This window comes from Diadema antillarum, unplaced genomic scaffold (genome assembly GCF_040938485.1).
Source record: "Diadema antillarum isolate AM-2024a unplaced genomic scaffold, OU_Dant_1.0 seq00001991_RagTag, whole genome shotgun sequence".
Lineage (NCBI taxonomy): Eukaryota > Metazoa > Echinodermata > Echinoidea > Diadematoida > Diadematidae > Diadema > Diadema antillarum.
In genome coordinates, this window is record NW_027272647.1 from 144,207 (window position 1) to 165,898 (window position 21,692).

Here is a 21,692-nt window from a genome sequence, read left to right on the forward strand (position 1 = left end):
TAAGCTTCTGATATTAAAATGTGAAATAAACAGTTGATTTGCGTCGGTATGAGTTAGTGAAGTAAACTCATCCTCTGTGTGGTAGTGAGTGAATACATTTTGGACTGCTGTATCGCTACAGTCAAAATCCAGTCTTAATTCAGGAGTTTGCATATTTAAGAAAGTGACGATGTCGGAATCCTCACCCTCTTCGCTGTCTACTGAAATTACTGGTGTCATATCAGCAAATGACTGAGGATAAAGGGTGGCAACTGATGCGGCATTCGAGTTTACAGTAGTATTTGAATTCATCATTGTGACTGATACAAGGCAGGTGAATATGAAGACAGGCTGTAAACAGGAAATAACTTCTTAAGAACACATCTGCTGCTTGGTTTTATAGGGAGACAAGTGGGAGAACATTCACCCTGATAATATATGGGAAAAGAATGTCCAATGGCCATACATAAAACAATGCATGCCAAAAATTCAAAGGTAACTGCACCAGTATAGTAAGTAGGGAATGAGGTTGTTGCTAGGCTATATGAGGCCAGAATTGCACTGAAGAGTTCAGAGAAGCGAATGCCAGAGCAAACAGACAACAAATAATTGGGGATGAACAAAAACACCATAGCAACACATTTATGCCTACACAATGATAACAGTTTGCAGAGGGTAGGAGGCAAATTACGTAGAGGAGTCAGAAGCACCGGGATGACACATTTTTGCATAAACATTGATGACAAATCACTGAGAGGAGTCGGAAGTACCGTGGTAACACGTCTTTGCATGTACAATAACAAATAGCTGAGAACAGGTAGTGAATTGATTTGCGAGGTCAAAAACACCGGAATAATGCATTTTTGGATACACAAGGATGACAGATTGCTCAAAGCTGATGACAAATTGATAGCGGTCGAGAGCACCGGCATAACATATTTTTGCATACACAATAGGAAGTTCATTAACACTGTTATGTAAATTTTTGTGAATTTCGCCAGGAGAGAAAGCACAGTGAGCGTGCATAGAACAATGTAAAAAGGTATACCGAGTACTGGTTCTTTACATAGTGGATATGGTAATACAATTCTCAGTTCAAATCTAAACATACGAGTGGTTATACGTACGTTCATAAGTATGCACTTGGCACAATTGTGAAAAATCAAATTAATATAATATCCAGGTAAGACAGATTTTGATGTTGCGTACATGGAATGTATGTCAAGGCAAAATGCAAACACTGCTGAGCACATAACAAAATCTAAGTTGAAATGAAAATCAATCGCTGTGTCGTGTGCGTACTTAAAGCACACAGAAAGATACATAATCAATAAAAAATTACTTACATACATGTCTTCTTTAGACCGTTTTCTCCAGATGTTACCCGCAGCCACCCCTCCCTCCCTCACCCTTGACAAATCCCTTTGCAATCAAAGTACAGACATTATTGCGATTTACTTCTTTTCGCATTACGTGTAAATTATAATTTTGTTATCATTTTCATGGAATTGTGAAGAAAAAAGACAAAAGGTTATAATAGTTTCAGTCATAACACAGTACAGACTATTTCATGTCGGATATACTATAATCACAGATTGCGATAAAAAGCATATCACATTTTACATGTTTTTTCTCCAATAGCCGAGTATTGGGACATAATGGGAAAAAATAGAGGAATTAAGAAACATTCATTAAGAAACATTCTTCCTACCAGTAAACAGACCAAATCTGTTGAACAGTAAAAAGAAGCTGAACTGTGAGAATCTGGCCTGTATCAATTCCTCCCGCCCTCCCTCCAAGACTCATGGCAGCATAGACACACTTGAGAATACGGTAACGGATGTACTTACTCATGGATATAAGCTCTGTCACTTCTTTTTTTTTTGTTGTTGTTGTTGTTGGTGGTGGTGGTTTTTTCTTTGTTTTGTTTTTTATAGAGAAGATTTTTCCCCGGGGGTGCAAAGGGGGAGGGGGTGGTGCCCATTTCAATCCTGTCATCTTAGGAATGTTATCTGCCAAGTTCGGTAAGAATGCATTTATGCGGTTTTCATTTAAAGGCTGAAAATGTTGAAAATGTAAGCACGTTCGACGCACAACAAATAATTGCAATAACTCGCTTTAGCTTTAAGCTCAGCTGAATTTTGAGAAAATATGCACGGATTGTCAGATTTTCAGTTAACTTCCCTAAAATATGTTCTTCTTATTTATTTATTTATTTTTTTTTGCTTCACAGAATCCACGTGCATATGTTACGTAAAGCCTTCTTTGATAACATCTAATACGACAGGGACAAAATCGGACAGGTACGGGGGTATGGAAGAATTACTTTACGACCAATTAATGTCTCCTATGTTTCAGATTTTCTTAGCCTTTGTTCTATATCATTATGATTATTGAATGCAATTCAACCACTACGTGCCCACAACAAATCAGCTCTCTTGGTCTTTCATATAGAAGCTGGGTACTATTAAAGTAACTACATGTGCTAATCTCATGATAATGAAAACCTGCATCAAGGAGTCGAAGTATGTTGCAAGATACATGTATTATAATACCCTAAAACAGGTACAAGCCACGAGACAGACATCCACGAGTCATACGACCAACGAGTCGTACAGACCATGATTTATACAGCCCGAGAGTCATACATCCCACGAGTCATACAGCCTATGAGTTCGACACTAAGCAAACAAGACCCACGAGACCGACACATTAAGCCCCGTGTTGTATATCTGTCGAACTCGAGGGCTGTTTTTACCTACTGTTGAACTCATGGGCCTTATTTGCCTAGTGTTGGTCTCGTGGGATGACCCCTCTAGAAACATGCACATTGCAACAGAAAAGAGTTTTGTTTAATGCAGATTTCTGCCATCAGTGATATCAAATTTCTGTTGTATCAGTTCAAAATATCATAATACAACCATAAAGTCAGTCATCACTACCACATCAAACTAAAGACCATTGCACAAGCCGACTTACTTTTTGATTTTTGAGATTATCACGATAGCTAAGATTATCACGATGGTCACAAGAGCAGCGCCAAGGGACCATGCCGATATGTTTGTTCTTCCAGTCTGCTTGAAGAGTGAAAATTTGATAACAAATAAATCAGTCTGCTTGAAGAGTGAAAATTTGATAACAAATAAATCAGTCAGCTTTCAAGGAAGACGTCAATATTTTTCTGTATAAGAATGCAGAGGACACGACACATGAAGGAATAGAACATCTCTATACATAGGATGAATTTATCAATATTTCCAACAACCGAGACGGAAAAAAAATTGTCATAGATATTTCATTACTGTACCTATTCAATTTTATCAATTTAGTCCAGTCATCATTACTTTCTATCCAACAAGAGACTTACCAGATATAATCATGCAGATTTATCAATTCGAAAGAAATACATTATGCAGTGTGGACAATCAAGAAAAGTAATGCATACTTTCCAAAGGTTGATAGAAAAAAACGGTATAACTGATGGGGGAAAATGGTCCATTGAAAAGCAGGGCTTGTAAAACGTGGATCACTTAAAAAGGAATTGATTTCAAGTATGCGTTGAATATGGAGAAAGAATATGTCTAATGTGTGATAAATTAATGTGCTCTTACAAAAGATTCATCTCCTCCAGGGTCTGACAAGGTGGTCGGTTGTGGAGATGAAAAGAAAAGTATGGCTAGAGCATACGGAGAGAGGATCTTGTTTTGGGCCCGCTCGCTGAGTGTGGACAGACCTTGTCCTATATCGACGCTTCCGGCTAGGATGTTGTTACGGTATACTCTATAAGCATAGAACCCGACGTCTGTGTATTCTTGTCTAAACAGGAAATTGTGCATCATAAACTCAGAAATATCACGGACTTCATTTGACAAGGAATAATTATGATTAATGTGCTTGGGGAAACAGTGATAGCAATATCTTCAAGGAGAATGTTAATGGTGTTCTTAAACCCCGGTCACACAGCTTTATGGCTTAATCACGGCCAAAACACGTCAAAAAGTGGTATCCCGTGTTGTTCGCGTTGATGTCGAGTTTAAGACGAGCTACGGTTGATTTAAAGTCGTGACAGGACGCGGGGAAAAATCTGAACGGCGTCGGACGCGGTAAAAAGTTTCGAACTGCTCAAAATTTTATTCCGCGGACAACTACGGGCGGCACACGTGGTAAAGACGTGCAACAAACGTGAAACACACGTGATAATCCGTGTTCCGGCAGTGTTTAAAACTTGAGGAGACGCGGCAAAGACGCGAAAGTTTAGCGGTCTGTCACGGGCAGAGCACGGTCATCTGACGCGTGTTACGCGTTGGTATCATGGGAAATAGCGTGTGTTTAGCGGCTCATTGGTGACAAATGGATTTTTCAGCGTACACACACTATGCTGGACGTGGTTAGCCGTGCTTTAGGCAGTGCTTCAGCAGTGGAACAGCCGCCAACGGCCATACCCCGTACAAAGCACGGCCAAACCAAACGTGTCCAAAAAATTACCACTTACGACCACGTCCTCCAGATTTTCATAACTTTTTGTACGTGATTCGGGCGTGGAGTGCTGTGTGACCGGGGCTTAAATTCATGGTAACCTCTTCAGTCTTGCCACTACCCTACCTATTTCCGATATTTTGATATGCTTTTCCAATACACAATCATTGCATTGAGTCCTCAGCCTCTTGATTTTATTTTTTATTTAGTTCGCTTTTTCTACTATATCCGCAACATGCACATATACCAGGCGGTTTGTCATGTAACCGTCTTCTGGAAGATCTCTTCGTCTCTCCAAATGCTGATCAGAGCCACAATCTCTTCTTGTTCCCAGTGCACGCAAAACTTTGCATGCATATAAAACATTCCTTACAAAGGAAACAGCGACAGGCCCAGTGAGTTGTCTTACTACATGTATATACTCCACCCTTATGACTGCTTCCCCCCCCCCCCCCCACAAAAAAAGAAGTCACACATATTATTGCGATTTCACGCATTAAGTGTTATCTGCGGTGGCACTGCATGTGATAAATGAACAGATAAATGAGAAATCGCTAATTGGGTCGCGATCCTGATTCTGATTCGAAATAAACTGTAAAATTAATTGCAATGAGAATGGTGTTAGTCTGTACAACTTTGTTGCTAAAAAATGAAATAAATAGATATATGATATATATATATATATATATATATATATATATATATATATATAATACTTATATACATGTTTACATTTTTGAAAGGTTCCCGATTGTTCCAACATGGATATGATAGTGTGTATTGCAATGAATCACGTAACTGGATTTCCCTTCTTAATGAGATGATTACTCCCAAAGCTATGCTCTCAAAGACAATGAATTCATAGCGATTTACTCTCAAAATCCAATATGTGTTGTTTTTTTTTGTCACATCCGTATTTACTTCAGAGGCTTCTTTTTTAGCTAAGCTTTTCATAAGATAATCTCAATTCTTAGAGTTACCTTTTTTCGAGAAACTATTGTTTATAGAAATTCTATGAGAATACAAATTTGTGCTCTGAAACGCTTGACAGTAAATGAAGACAAATAGGTTTACTTTCCAGATGTGTCTGGTGTCCAAACATTCAATGTTTTATCATGTTTGTTCTTGTACTCTGACCAAATCTTATGAACAAGGAGTCGCTTTAATGGACTCAAGCATTCAGTCACCTCCACAACAGAACACTCCATGCCGAAAGCATACGGAGCTTTTGCCAAGTCTCAAATGACCCTTTGTATCCACTTATCTAAATGTTTTCTTTGTCCTTTTTTCCTTGGATACTGACAATTTTGTTAACATCTTACGCAATGTTATCACCACTTTGAAGATGAATGAGAGTACGCAACAGTTGTTGACAACGTTGTCCACAACATTCAAATTTTTATGTTGTTTATCATATAGTTACATTTGGGCGTATCTTATTTACTATGAACTTTTTCTGACTGTTATTCTATGATTGTTCTATGATTGCATATTTTTTATCATTTCTATCACATATCAAAATACTGTTATACACAAATCAAATTACATCAAATAAAACTCGAAATAAACACACCAAATCAAAACAAATTGAAATGAAAGCAAATGCGATTATCCCGATATGTCAAGTGATTTTCCTGATGTCTATTACCCTTTCAAAAGTAATAAAAATATTGATATCATAAATCATAAAATGAAAACAAAAATAAATCTTACAGGCCCTCATGTGTCGAGAGTACCAGCAATTATTTACACGGCGCCTTATAAATGTAATTTTATTATCATCATCATTATTTAATCTAAGTACTATACCAAATCAAAAGAAAGTGAGATAAAAGCAAAAGTAGTTTTTGGATGAATTAAGTGGTTAAATCTATATAGTTTAAAAGCACATGAAGTTATTTTTTCAATCTCTGTGATTCTCCTGATAGCTTAAAAATAAAATATACTTACCCTGTGGATAGTATATGGAATGAAAAGTTATATAGCACTGCTTGCACCGAAGAGTCACTGACGTTCAATGCTCTGGCAACCAGATTACCGAGGCGACTGCTCAGACCGTCTACATTGTGAAGATGGTCTTTAAGTGGTATTGAGTAGTATATTCCTTTCAAGTCTGGGCAGTTGTGCACATGAGAAATAAAGAAGATTTAAAAAAAAAACAATGTTGCTTATCTCCCTGTAAGAGTTGACACAAAAATACTATCAACATTTTGACTTTTCACCTTGCTTCACAGTTTAACTAATCATATCAGGACAGAGGATTGTCTTACTGCAGTGTTCTTTTAAAAGGATGGTACAGTTTCGGTTGAGATTTAATGATCCAGGTTTCCAATGGTCTTGTAAGAATGATTCTTTAAGATAATGAGAAACCTCATATGCAATGTGAAGGATTCCTATAATTCTATGTGGAATTCAAGTCTATCTGATTAAAATTGGTTTGACAATGGCATGCAAAACGAAGCGATCCTAAAAGGTGGGAACCAACTTTTATTAGAATCGATTTGTGTTACTTTGTGTTTGGACTTCTCATCCATTTCAAAACCAATTTTCATAGAATTAACTTTGAACAAACTCTTGGGATTGTAGATTGTGTGCTTTGTAAACTCTTATGAAATGGTTTCTCTCGGATCTCGCAAAATATTACAAGCTGAATCCTCATCAGGTATTCTCACCCAATACTATACCATCCCTTCAATTTCATGTTTGACCGTGTTCAACACTACTCAAGAATGTTCTCACAAACGACACGAAATGGTGAATAAAGATTTGTTTTAACATACTTTGTTTTTGGATATATTATCCATTTAAAAATCGATTTTCATAAGATTAACTTTGAACATCTCTTAGGTTTGTAGATTGTATGCTTTGTAAAATTTCATGACATGGTTTCTGAGAATCTCGCAAAATATTACAATCTGAATTCTCATCTCAACCAATACTATACCAATCGTTCAATTTCATGTTTGACCGTGTTCAACACTACTCAAGAATATTCTCACAAACAACACGGAATGGTGTATAAAGATTTGCTTGAGCATACCTTACCACGGCCATACCGGCAGTTTTGGGACAATGTCTGGAGAACAAAATTCCTCGCCTCGGGCAATAAAATACGGAAGCTTAAAAGTGCCAACCAGGTGACGAGATAAGAAGACGAGAAGACAGGTTAAATACCGAGAAGCCGAGTTATTGGAACTCGGCAAGTCGACATGTTTAGGTCAAGAAGACAAGAAGCCGAGTTGTTGAGTCGATTTGTATTGGACGAGAAGACGAGATGATGAGCTGTCGAAACTCGGCAAGTCGAGTTGCTTTGGACAAAAATACAAGATGACGAGTTCTTGGAGCTCGGCAAGTCGACTTGTTTGGGACAAGCAGACATGAACACGAGTTGTTGAAACTCGGAATATCGACTTGCTTGGTACGGAAGCTTTAAAGTGCCATTCGACTTGGAGACTTGGCGAGATAATTTATCTTGTCAAGTCAACATAATAGCGCTATCATGTTGACTTATCAACTTTATAAGTTGACATGGAGACAAAAATAATCATATCAAGTCGACATCTAAAAAGTTACATGTCGTCATGGTGAAATAAGGTATCTTGCCAAGTCAACATCGAAAAAAGTTACATGTCGTCATAGTGACATAGTATATCTTGCCAAGTCGACATCTAAAAAGTTACATGTCATCATGGTGCATAAGGCATCTTGCCAAGTCGACATCTGAAAAGTTACATGTCATCATGGCGACATAAGTTATCTATCCAAGCTGATATCTCAAAAGTTACATGTCGTCATGATGACATAAGGTATCTTGCCAAGTCGACATTTAAAAAGTTACATGTCGTCATGGTGACATAAGGTATGTTGCCAAGTTGACTTACAAAAAATTACATGTCGTCATGATGCATGGGTCATCAAGTCTCCATTGCATTCTCTGTACATAAGAATTTCCCATTTTCTAAATTTTCTTGAAAGGTACCTTTTTTTCTACCCTATACTCTAAGGAGTTGTTTGACAAATAGTGACAACTGTTCTAAATATACTGAGAGTTTAAGATGCGAAAATACATACTCTGGAAAATGAGAAATTTTGTGTAAAATGTGAATGGAGAACTACTCTTAAAAATACTGTGATTTCATCAGCATTGCCATTTTGCATAACTGACAATGATGTACTAGATAATGTTAATGAGTGTAGTTTCCTTATTCACTCATGATTGGATCAATTATTCTTTTTTTTAATTCATTGTCTTCCATACAGTGTGTTCCTAAACAGGAAAGGCAAGTTCAAAAGACAACTGAACAATACATAGTTGTTTTTTTTTCTTGTAATTTGTATAATGGAATAAAAAGTAGCTCTCCAGCTTTAATTTGACACCTTGCTTGCGTCAACGTTGACATGAGTTAGAGAGTTAGGGTTCTTTGAAACTTGGAAAAATTAGATGTTGTATCATTTTCCTTCAAATAAACCTTACTCGATGTGTAACAAAACCCGTGGCAATGTTGACGCAAGCAAGGTGACAAATTTAAATTAATGAGCTACTTTTTAATCCAGCACACAAATTACAAAAAAAAACCTATGCATTTGTGATATAATTTACCTTTGAGGTTTGATTTCCCTTTTTTAGGAACACACTGTAGAAACACTGGACTGACTTGGGTGGAATTCCCCTTTTATCGAGGACTGCCACATAGGCATGAACTGGGAGATCATTATGCATTAATGCACCCCTTTCAGACACAAACTAAGGGTCTAAGGTAGCTAATGATACAAACTGCGAACAGACTGTATTTTCTGCTTGCAAAATGGGCAATCTCTTCCTTCATTCTCTTCAAGGAATGTGCTGCATGGAAGGCAGAGTGTGTGCCCACATGGAATGAAAAAGCTGTCTTTCTTTCTATCACAGCATATCCCACACAATCCTTATGATTCTTGCTTGATCAGGACCTACAAAAAGGGTGAGAGAAGATGAGGAGGAAGATGATCAAAATTAATACCATGGTATATATTTTACCAAAAAATGAATCAAAACCATCAAATATAACAAGTGAATGCGTGTGTGTGTGTGTGTCCGTCCATGCGTCCGTGCGTCTGTCCGTGTGTGCTCAAATGTTAGAAAATGCTACTTCTCCGTCATTTCATGGCCGATTTTGATTTTGATTGTTTTATCTGATAGGGCTTGGTGAGGACTTCCAAACGTCTGCACGAAATAGTAAAATTCATTAATTATGCAAATTCATGCAAATTTATTCAGCTTGGATATATAACTTATGTCACCATGATGACATGTAACTTTTCAGATGTCGACTTAGCAAGATACGTTATGTAGGCATGACGACATGTAACTTTTTTAGATGTCGACTTGGCAAGATACATTACGTCACCATGACGACATGTAACTTTTTTCGATGTTGACTTGGCAAGATACATTATCTCACCATGACGACATGTAACTTTTTAGATGTGACTTGGCAAGATATGTTATGTTGCCATGACGACATTCAAATTTTTAGAAATCGACTTGACATGATAATTTTTGTCTCCATGTCAACTTATAAAGTTGTTAAGTCGACATGATAGAGCTATTATGTTGACTTGACGAGATAAATTATCTCGCCAAGTCTCCAAGTCGAATGGCACTTTAAAGCTTCCGTACAAAGTAACTCGACTTGCCGAGTTTCGACAGCTCATCATCTCGTCTTCTCGTCCAATACAAATCGACTCAACAACTCGGCTTCTTGTCTTCTTGACCTAAACAAGTCGACTTTCCGAGTTCCAATAATTCGACTTCTCGGTATTTAACCTGTCTTCTTGTCTTCTTATCTCGTCATCTGGTTGGCACTTTTAAGGTTCCGTAATAACACCACAGAAGAGAGCGAGGATACCGTTTTAACAGACACAAAAAGGCAGGTGTCCATAACAACCTACAAGTTCAGTGAGCGAACAGAGTGTGAGTACAGTCCAGGCATGTGATAACCGAGAGGTGTGTCATTCTGTTTGGACTACTGCGCATGTCTTTTGAGTCTATCCAAGGAACATTACCGCAGAGTGTTTTAATATCGTGATAATTACCCAAACTTGCTAAATAGGGTAGAAAATTTTGCAAAAGTAAAATACAATCCGACAATGTCCGAGTAGCATTTTGCGGGGACCCTTTTAACAGGTATGTTAAAAAAAGACAATAACAAAACGAAGCAAAAAACAAAACAAAGCAAAACAAAACAAGATTGCTAGGACTTTGTTGCGGTAACTCTGACTTTAGAGAAGATACGATTATAATGGACAAAAAAAAAAACCCCAACAACACTGTACTGTCAGGTATTCCACAGGTTTGGTTTTCTTGTGATGAAGATAGATATAAATGGATGATAATACTACATTCATAACGACGCACCATCTCGTACAATTATTATTCTTCAATTCTGTAGTTGAATTGCGGTATTTACAAAAAACAACAACAAAAACAAACAAACCTAAAAAGCTAAGCAATGGTATATGTGTACTACTATATTACTCTTCGCCAAAATGTCACATGACTCACGCACATGCATACACGTGTACAAACACAATATGTAAAAACGCACACCACACACACTCACTCACACATATACACATACACATCTATAAACACAAAATTGATTTTCTATGCATACAAGTCCAAATATTCGTTAAAAAAAACACCCCAAAAACATAAAACATACACAACTGCACTTCCATACACGCACCTTAACTCATCCTCGCACTCAGGCATTTTCTATATACTCACCCCAACCCGCAGTAGAATTTAGTATTCATGAAAGGATTTGTAAACAGAAGTAGACCATAATATTATGTATTTTTCTCAGGGACTGTATTCTAAATCAAACTTTTAATTAAGATTGCGATTTCAGCATTGCACTTGAATCGTACTACTTTGTTCGAATAATCAACTTCATTACAATCGTTGATGCATTGCTTCTTATTATGCATACTACATTCACTGTTATGATTGGTAGAAATATATGATATATACATGCTGATTTATTTGTTAGTTTTTTTGGGGGGAGCTTGTTACGTTATAATTGTGAAAAATACAGAAAACGAATCAAATCTATCAAATCACATAACGAGGGGTGGAACACGAAGGAAGGATCCCCAGCACAAACACATTTGGCTCGAGATAATGCAAAAAAAACAACAACCCAAATCTTGTAAAACACAAGAGAAACGTAACTCTCCGGATCATTTCCGTCATAAGATTCTTGTCATCAAAGGGGAAGGGGGTTGCTCTATGAAATTGACCCAGTTGACCTAACCATGATCAATGCTCTTGACTTTCTACTCCAATCCACCCTTCCACACACACACAAATATATACCCCAAAATCCTGCCCTTGCTTTACTCGTAATCCTCAATTCATGAGTTTCTTACCCCGTCCATTAATGAACAATTGATCACATCCCCAACTTACGCTAATTTGTAATATCTCAGTGGTATAAACAAATTTTGTTTTCTAAACGTAACGCCCTTCGTTTATTATTCAAAAATATTCTTCACTTAAATACAGCACAACATTTTGAAGGCCATTTGACATTTTTCCCTCTTCTGCTAAGCACACCAATTCCAAGCATTTGACAGTTTAAGTGCAATATTCTAACAAAATTTGATGACAAACTGATTAAAGTGAAATTTTACATGTACATGTATTTATGCCTCCTGTAGAATGTTCACAAAATAAGATAAAAGAAAACGAATGGCATATGTCGCCGAAGTACCACAACCAAAAATAAACTAAAGTCTGTTTTCATAAGCAGTCATTTCTATAGTGAAGATTGCATTAAATTTATACAAAGAATCTAGATGAATTAACTTGAAAGGGATCGTACCGGTCTCACATCTCTGGCCAATAAAACCGGAAACACAATTGCAGCGAATGCCATTTTCGGAAGGTCGCTGAAGGCAGGAACCGTTGTTAAGACATGGAGAACTCTGGCAGAAATTGTCGACAGTTTCGCACAGGTCGCCTGTGTAACCTGGCCGACAGTGACAGCTGGCCAGCAAGAGAAAATGGTTGAAAATGTTAATCGATTATAGTACTGGGAAATATAAAGTCATCATTTTTGTAAGAAAACATAGTATAAAAAAATCGGTGACTATAATGGATTTAATGCCTTAGTCTTATAAGACTGCGAGTGAAGTAATATTCTATAATCACTCGTCTGTTACTCAAAACACATGGACAGCACAAACAAACGAAGATTTCTCATTTTATGTTATAATGTCTATTATGCAGCATGAAATTTAACACTGCGGATAACACTCTTCTCTTCTGTCTACGCATTGATTTCGACCAAAGAGATTGTCATACAACTGATAGAGGTCTCGTTCTTCACGCAGCGAGTACCGATGAAACAGGGGAGTGTTGCGACACGGATTGTCGCCCCTACACGGATTGTCGCCTCCTGCTCGGGGCGACAATCCGTGACGGGCTCTGGCGGCACGGATTGTCGCCCCGGTCACGGATTGTCGCCTAGCGACAATCCGTGACGCTTGTGCAGTTCCCAGTTTTTGACCTCGAAGGCGACAATCCGTGTTGGCAAAAAATTTGTTCAGACACGGATTGTCGCCCCGTCACGGATTGTCGCCCCGGGCTCGGGGTGGTTCCTCCTGTGTTAAGCTTTGGTGGGATGGGTATGACTGGTAAGTTATGGGTATGTGTGTGTGTGTGTGTGTGTGTGTGTGTGTGTGTGTATTGTGAGCTGCATGATATGTGATGTGTATGATTTGTTGTGTGTGTGTGTGTGTGTGTATGTGTGTGTGTGTTTGGAGTATAATAATACAATATGTAGAAACTGTGCATGTGTGGTGGTTGTATAGTGGTAGTGGTTTCTTTGTCTGTGTGTATACGTGTGCCTGTATGCTTACGTGTGTATGTGGAATATAGTGGCGCTACTGTGGCAATACAAACGCCTTCAGAGTGTATGAGCACGTGTTTAAAGAATTCACACCAGCGTTAATCTAAAAATAGTATGGTTGTGTCAACCAATATCAGCGGTGAGGCGGGCTAGGCGAGAGAGACCGAGAGAAGATACATACGAGGGAGGTACCCTCCCCAAATGTTATTTGTCTTTGTTCATTTTTCACTGCAGTCATTTTCTTCCATCAGTCATAAACTAGAACGTCCATACCACTATTCTTTGTCCCACAATAGGTTTGGCATGCTTTATGCATGAGCGAATAATTTCCACACGCCGTAAAAAATTTGTCAATCGTTAGTTGATTTTAGCACAAACGAACTGCCATTGCACACCGCTAATACATACGTAGTACAAACAAACACCAACAAACACTCAAACAAATCCTCATAATGCAAATAAACCAACTCAACACTTTTTTCCTTGATATTTATTGATTTCATTCAAATGATTCATAAATCGACCCATTCTGGGAGTAACATGAACAAAAAAAGTTACAAATGGCAATTCGAAAACACAAACAAATCCATTTGTCAATTTATACCACAAATAATCTCACTTCAACATAGATAACTCGATTATAGACCAACCCTACTAATAATTTCTTCACGAGAAAGTTTTGACATGTAGGGCCCTACCAAACCTAGGCCTATATTCCTTGAATATATTGCTTTGGATCATGTAACACCTTCTTACTTTAAAGGGCATATACATAAAGAACACAAATACATTACACAAATCAAGAATGAAATCAGTCATAAAAAAACCCCGACCACCCCCTCCCCTCCCCAACCGAAACAAATCTAGGGCCTACATCTATCCTAAATATTTAATCCTACCAACATCTGTCATACCATTTACAACTATCCTTCTTCAAATCCAATCCCCAACCCACCAACCCCTGATTAAACAAAACCTAAATCATCCCACACCCACATTCACCAACCCAAATACACACACACACACACACACACACACACACGAAGGTTCGTTATTCTGAAGTTTCGTTTTTTCCGAGGCTTCATTTATCCGAAACACACAATTCCCTATACCTAGAGGTTCGTTGATCCAAAAATGGAATAATGATCGGACGAATGAGCCTTCGGACGAATGAGCCTTCAGAATAACAAACTTTTGCAATAACGAAATGTAACCCCCTTCCCACATACCGACGCACACCCGAACCGATACCACATCCCTTCCTGATGAAACGATTTCCAAATGTTGATAACTAAGACATAATGGACCGTATGCAGAAAAGCAGCATCCGCCCGCACGCAAGCTCCACTCCGAATTCATATACAAATCTGCCAAACAAACTCATCAAATTCAAAGCTGCTGATAAAATCAATATCAACGTTTATGCCAGAAACAGCTTACTATGTATCCCTCCCCACGCGCAGCTAAAAAACACATACGCAAAAAACTGACATAATAAACACATTCTTCCATCACACACACACACACACACACACACACACACACGCACGCACAAACGGACACTAAATTATCATGTGCACGCGCACATACACACTTCCTTGAAACCTCACCATTACTTTATACATGGCATGTTTGCATGGATGTAGCCATGTATTAAAGTTATGTGTTAGTATTTCAATGATTATGTCCAGAACGATATTACACAGCAAAATGTGCTTCGAGGGCGGGCGACAATCCGTGCCGCAAGCCCTCCTCACGGATTATCGCCAGGCGACAATCCGTGACGGGGGCGACAATCCGTGCCGCCAACGCCCGTCAAGGAATTGTCGCCCCGAGCAGGAGGCGACAATCCGTGTAGGGGCGACAATCCGTGTCGCAACAGGGGTCATTTGAACAGTGGTGCGCGCACACCAATGAGGTGTGCACACGAGGCAGTGTTTTGAAGCTGCCGCGAGTTGGCAAAAACATTTCGATTTTACGGAAAGTTTATATTGTCCGTATTTAGTTAGATTTTATTACTGACATGTTCAATAATTATGCTTTGATTAAAAAAGATTTGTTGTTATGTGCATAAAAGTATATATACGAGCCTTAACGTAAAGCCAGTATTGCTGAAAAGAGAATGCATGACAATGAATCTTGAGTGTAACAGGTACTTGTGTCACCTGTGACTTTTTCTCCTCGGATAAAAGTTTTGCTTTTCCAGCTCCGGAGACATTTTTTCACACATTGTATGCAGCGCTTAGACCCATCATGCTTATAATACATTCTGTCCTTTTTTCCCTTTGTACAATACGTGTACACGTATAATGCTATGTTACACATGCATAGATGATCTTGTGGGCATACAAAAATTTTGCATTTATCACGTATTAAACGTAGCCTACATAGAAATGATTAAAGATGTCCTTCGATTTTTCGTGTGTTGTTGGGATCATTACCGAATGAACTGTAACATACATTGTATGTGTTTGTGAACATTATTTTCACTTTGTTAAATCAACAGATGGCTGGAGGTGCTGTGGCATACTGGATAACACTCCCGACTCCCGATCAGAGGACCAGGGTGCCATTTCATAAAAGTTGATATGATAGCAACTTTTCCTGGCATTTCAGCTTCCCATTGCAATAGCCAATCAGGAAGCTGGATTCTGGTCGTTACAATGGCAATTACCATTCCAGCAAGAGTTGTTATCATATCAAGTTTGGTTTTTTTTTTTTTTTTTTTTTTTTTTAAATAAATGAAATGGGGCCCAGAGTTCGAATCCCGCCCAATTCTTACGTCCTTGGACAAGATGTTTTTACCCACCATGTCCCTCTGGACCCAGGTGTAAGAATGGGTACTGACAAACTACACTAGGGTAATGATAATTGCAGGGCCCTGTGGTAGAGCAGTGGCAACACTGAAGGGGCTACGCTGGATAAATAAGACATTATGATGATGGTGATGATGGTGATGATGATGATGATGATGATAATCATTATTATTATTATTATTATATGTTGAAAGAAGTAAGATTTAGTGCAATGTATAAACTCTAATGCGATTGCCACTGGACCATTTACATGGAAATCTAAACATGGAAATCCGAACAGATTTAAAGTTATGTGTGCCACAACTCAAACGTATCAGAAGACATTTTTTTTTCCTGACGCAGTAAACGACAAAATTTACCATAATCAAATTATGCAGATGAAATAAAAACCCAGCATTAGTGATTCAAAATGGTTCTTAAATGTGGGTTAGGGATAGAAACAGCCACTGCAAAAAAAAATATATAATAATTGGTAAAATCGATGTTAAGTATTGTTAAAAATACAAAACGTGAACAATAGCTTTAATAAAAATGCCTCCAGATTAGACCGTCTACAGTTACTTTATTTCAGAAAAAAATCTCCTTATATTTAGGGCTTTGTCTCAAAAATTTTATATAACAGGATAATGCCTGGATATTTTGTGGTACAACACACCTACACATTTGCATTCAATGTCATATCTTGAGTATTTTCAAATCACTGTTCCCAAAGGTAAACAGGAAGTCTTTACCACCAAGTATAGTTAGTAGCACCTCCCTGGAGATTTTCAAACAGGGGGTGAAACAAGTTGGGCTTCGTTAAGCCTCTCCTGGTTTTTTTTAGCAGCACATGGAATTTTTAGTGATCTTTTTACTTGCACTTTTCGTCTGGTCACTTGACAAGTACACAAGTACGATAATACGCCAACTGCGGTCTGTATTTAAATGGAAAAAGAAGGAGGAGGAGGAGAAGAAGAAGATAGAAACATAATAGAATTCATAATAGAACTCACGAATAACATACACACACGCAAACACTGCAACAAATATAGTCAACACATTCAGACACGTGCACACACACTAACACCCACCTACGTACGTGGCGTACATGCACGCACACCAAATCATGTGTTTGAGTCCAGACATTTTTCAAGACAAAAACACCATGACGGACGACTGTACAAACAAGCTATTGTATAGGATCATCCCTCTAAATCCTGACGATATGCATATTGCATACGGTGACTTTGTACTGATAATCATGTTTAAGTGTGTTATGAATGTTGTATTTAGTGGTGTTGCTATCTTTAGGAGGCAAGTAATAGGACTAAGAAGCTAGTATTGAAACTAGCTCATTTCACCAAAACCGGAAAGTCATCACTTATTCTAAAACATCAACAAGAGAAAGCAGACACACAAGAAAACAAAACACATTTCTTTCATTCTACAAGTTCTGAAAATCAAGGCATCATGCAGATAACAACGCTCGAAAAAAAAAAATACTGGACTAACGTTCAATTCGATTTTTGACATTTGAAAGGAACATTTTCGAAATACTAGTAAAGTAGACAAACGTTTAGTGCCCGAGCTGTACCAAACGCTCGAGCGATTTTCCCCACCTCTTTGCTAATGGCGGCGAGATGTTCAATTTAACCTGCTTTCATGTTCGCGCAGGTGCTCTATGAGTATACAATTTCTTTGGTTTCAACGTAATCATGAACTAAGGAAACTGGGGAAAAAGGTATGGCATTAACCTGAAGACTGTTCCGTTAATCTCACAGATTCCACCATTGTAACAGTCCTCAGTGAGACACGGACCGGTGTACACAGGGGATGTAGTTGGAACCACCAGGCAAGCGTAACTTCCGACCGTGTTGGAACACAGCCTCCCGGGAGGACAGACATTTTCAAACTCTTCACATTCATCAATGTCCTCATCGCAGTGTGAACCAGTAAAACCACTGGTACAGGAGCAGGTGTAACTTTGGAAACCATCGACGCATGTAGCGTTGTTGGTACATTGGTGGTAGAGACAGTCATTGTAATTCTCCTGGCAATTAACTCCTTGGAATCCAGAAACACAGGAACATAAGTATTGGTTTGGGAGGTTAAGACAATACCCTCCATTTTTGCAGGGTGCACTTAGGCACTCATTAATGTCTATCTCGCAGTTGTTGCCGGAGAATCCGTTGGGACACCAACATGTGTACCCATTCTCTACGTCAGCGCATATCCCACGATGCCGACAAGGGTTACTGATGCACTTCGAGGTGAAGGTTTGGCAATTGACTCCTTCGTATCCGTCTGTACACTCACAGAAATAAGCATTGACGTGATTGTGGCATGTCGCCCCGTTAAGACATGGCAAGCTCAAACACTCATTGATGTTTGTTTCGCAAGACGGCCCTGTGTACCCAACATCACAAAGACATATATACGTATCGATGCCATCAACACATGCAACAGAATTTTGGCAATTGTGGTTACCACAGTTATTGATATTTGTCTCACAATGTGTTCCTTCAAAGCCATTACTGCACCTACATTCGTAACTATTCAGAAGGTCGACGCAGAACCCTCCATTTCTGCATGGAAAGCTAAGACATTCATTGATATCTGTCTCGCAGAGAACTCCCATAATTCCCTCTGGACACCCACATGAATATGATTCCAGGCCGTTGATGCAAGTTCCATTGTTTTCACAAGGGATGCTTTGGCAGTTATCGGTCACGTGGTTGCAGTTTCGCCCTTCAAAGCCAAGAACACAACTGCATGAATAGCCATTTATAGCATCAGTACACGTTCCACCGTTTCTGCAAGGATTACTCATGCATTCGTTCACGTTTTCCTCACACAAGTAGCCCTCAAAACCGGGTGGGCAATCGCATGTGTAGGAAGCGATACCATCTACACAAAGTCCGCCATTCAGGCAAACATGATTGTCGCATTCATTAATATTCTCCTCGCAAACAAACCCAGAGAAACCAGGGACGCAGTTGCACTGGAAATTATTTACCAGATTAATGCACGTTGCTTGGTTCAGACATGGATCTGACCTGCACGTGTTAATGTCTACCTCGCAATTTTTCAATCTCCTGATGTTCCCATTATCATCAGGACACTGACAGACGTAGCTACTCACAGCGTCATGGCAAGTGGCACCATTTGTACATGGATTACTTGCACATTCATTTGTATCAATTGTACAGCTTGCACCTTCAAAACCATGGGCGCAGAGGCATCTTATGGTATCACCTAGAGACTGGCACGTAGCGCCATTTGCGCAGGGGTTAGAGTCACAAAGATGAATTTCACAATTCTGGCCAAAGTAACCATCGAGGCACTGGCAGTGGTAGTCGTTGAGTAGAGATGAGCTTGTCGAGCACATACCACCATTCTTGCAGGGCAGTGACAGGCACTCATCGATGTCTGACTCACATCTTGTACCTGCAAGAGTCACATAAAGAACTGTTAGGTGAAATGATACGATATACATTAATAGCAGAAGTATGTTGAAAACATCGGTTGAAAAAATTGTGAATCAATAGGTAAACATCAACATTGAGAGTGCTCATGTTAATATGTCATTCAAAGATTTCAATAATGCCAGCAGTTCTGAGTGCGTAAACATACAGCTAAAACATACAGCTACCTGTACTTCCAAGTGGACATTCGCAGCGATATCCATTCAACAAATCGACGCAATTTCCGTTATGCAGACAAGGTTGCGATGCACACTCGTCAGTCGGCACCTCACAATGCACACCGGTAAACCCCGGTTGGCACAGACAGACGTACAAATCTAAAATTTGTGACTGATCGCAGGTCCCTCCATTGACACAAGGGTAACTTTCACACTCGTTGACATCAGTCTGACATCGCGTTCCTGCGCATTGATCAGGGAAGGTAATTATTGGTAAAACACAAGAGACGTTTTGGGGAATGAGAAGTATTAGTATACAAATAATGACTGCTATGAGGGCCACAGTTAAAATTATGGGCCCAAGGTGATGAGGGCCTACATAATTCTAACTGTGCCCCGAATATCAAGTTGTCATTATTTGTTTTATAAACCGAAATTATAGATTCCGAAATATAGATACCGTAGCACTCGTAATCAACGCTGATCGACGGCGCGGCGGTTGTATCATTGGTGCGTACATTATGAGTGATCTATGTGTACGGGGTTGCGACTGCCTCCAAACCTATTTACAGGGCACATTTATTCAACTGTGCCCCGGGCACAGTAAATCAAGACGTCATTTTGATCAACAATGGGGCACAGCTATTTTCATGACTCCACTTTTAATCAATCAGATGAGAAGATTCTATCTATGAGGTATATAATACTATAATTAATGCTGTTGCACCTTTGAGAACACGTGATTGCAAACGTTATCTCATCTGTTCTTTTGTAATATGTATATGATATGAAAATAAGTTTGGACATATCTTAATGAAGACACGGTACTCTTGACAAAATATGGTAGAGTCATATTTTAGAAATGTACCTGAAGTGCCCGGTGGACAGTTGCATAAAAAACCGTTGATGAGGTCTGTGCATATGCCACCATAGTCGCACGGATCGGACAAACATTCGTCAACGTTGACACTGCAGCGCTGTCCGTCGAAGCCCGGCTTGCACAAACAATCATAGAGGTTTAAGGAACTTGGACTAGTCTGGCAGGTTCCGCCATTAGTGCAGGGGAAACTCAAACACTCATCCAAGTCGATCTCACAACGAGCACCTGTGTAATAAAATAATTTATGTATTACATATTAGTATGTATGTGTGTGTAGGTATGTATTTAGCGGCTCAAATTAACACCTCACACTATTCAGCGGAAACTAATGCTTGGAAAATTATCCCTATGGTTATGATTTCTTCATGAGCGCGTTCACTTTTGTCATACAGGAAAATTTTATCATGTCCAGTGTCACTACTAGTCTCACTGTTCTTCACGAAAGTATTAATCATATTAAAAAGTAGCAACAAGAAACATACCATAAAGACGTCGTTCTTACAACCTAATCATGTCTTGTCAACAATGGACTGCTCTCTTGAAAATATAGCGATACGCAACAGAAACCCAGGTCTCAGGGTGTTTCGTCCAGACAACCCTCAATCCCCCCGGCCAGGGATTCAAGAGCCTTAATACAATAATGTGCATGGGACCAAGATTAACTCCTCCCCCGTATGAAAAAAAGGAAATAATGGTTCTGCCTCCCCTACACATATATCCACCCTCTTACCTCTAGTTCCAAGTGGACATGAACAAACAAAGGTATTCAAACTGTCTAAGCAGGAGCCACGATGTAGGCACGGATTGGAGTCACATTCGTTCTTCTCAGTTTCACAGTTGTTGCCCTCGTATCCAGCTGGACACGTGCAGGTATAAGAGTTCAAGACATGCGCGGTTGTTGCACACAAGCCTCCGTTTTGGCATGGCAAACTCGAACACTCGTCTCCGTCAATTTCGCAGTTCTGACCTTAAGATGGAAGAAAGAATACAAGTTCCCTGTCAAAATGGAATCAGCTGTGATTCAT

General features: G+C 39.0%; 1 protein-coding gene across 1 annotated transcript in view; it reads right to left on the reverse strand.

The window, feature by feature from the left end:
* The window catches only part of LOC139713511 (uncharacterized), a 92,832-nt gene that overhangs the window by 31,748 nt on the left and 39,392 nt on the right, over window positions 1-21,692 (reverse strand). The window contains exons 12-16 of the mRNA XM_071625237.1: window positions 21,398-21,634; window positions 20,656-20,892; window positions 19,797-20,030; window positions 17,899-19,591; window positions 12,305-12,484 (exon numbers count right to left, since the gene is read on the reverse strand). Of these exons, the coding sequence (XP_071481338.1) occupies window positions 12,305-12,484; window positions 17,899-19,591; window positions 19,797-20,030; window positions 20,656-20,892; window positions 21,398-21,634 (2,581 nt within the window). The remainder of the gene's footprint in view (window positions 1-12,304; window positions 12,485-17,898; window positions 19,592-19,796; window positions 20,031-20,655; window positions 20,893-21,397; window positions 21,635-21,692) is intronic.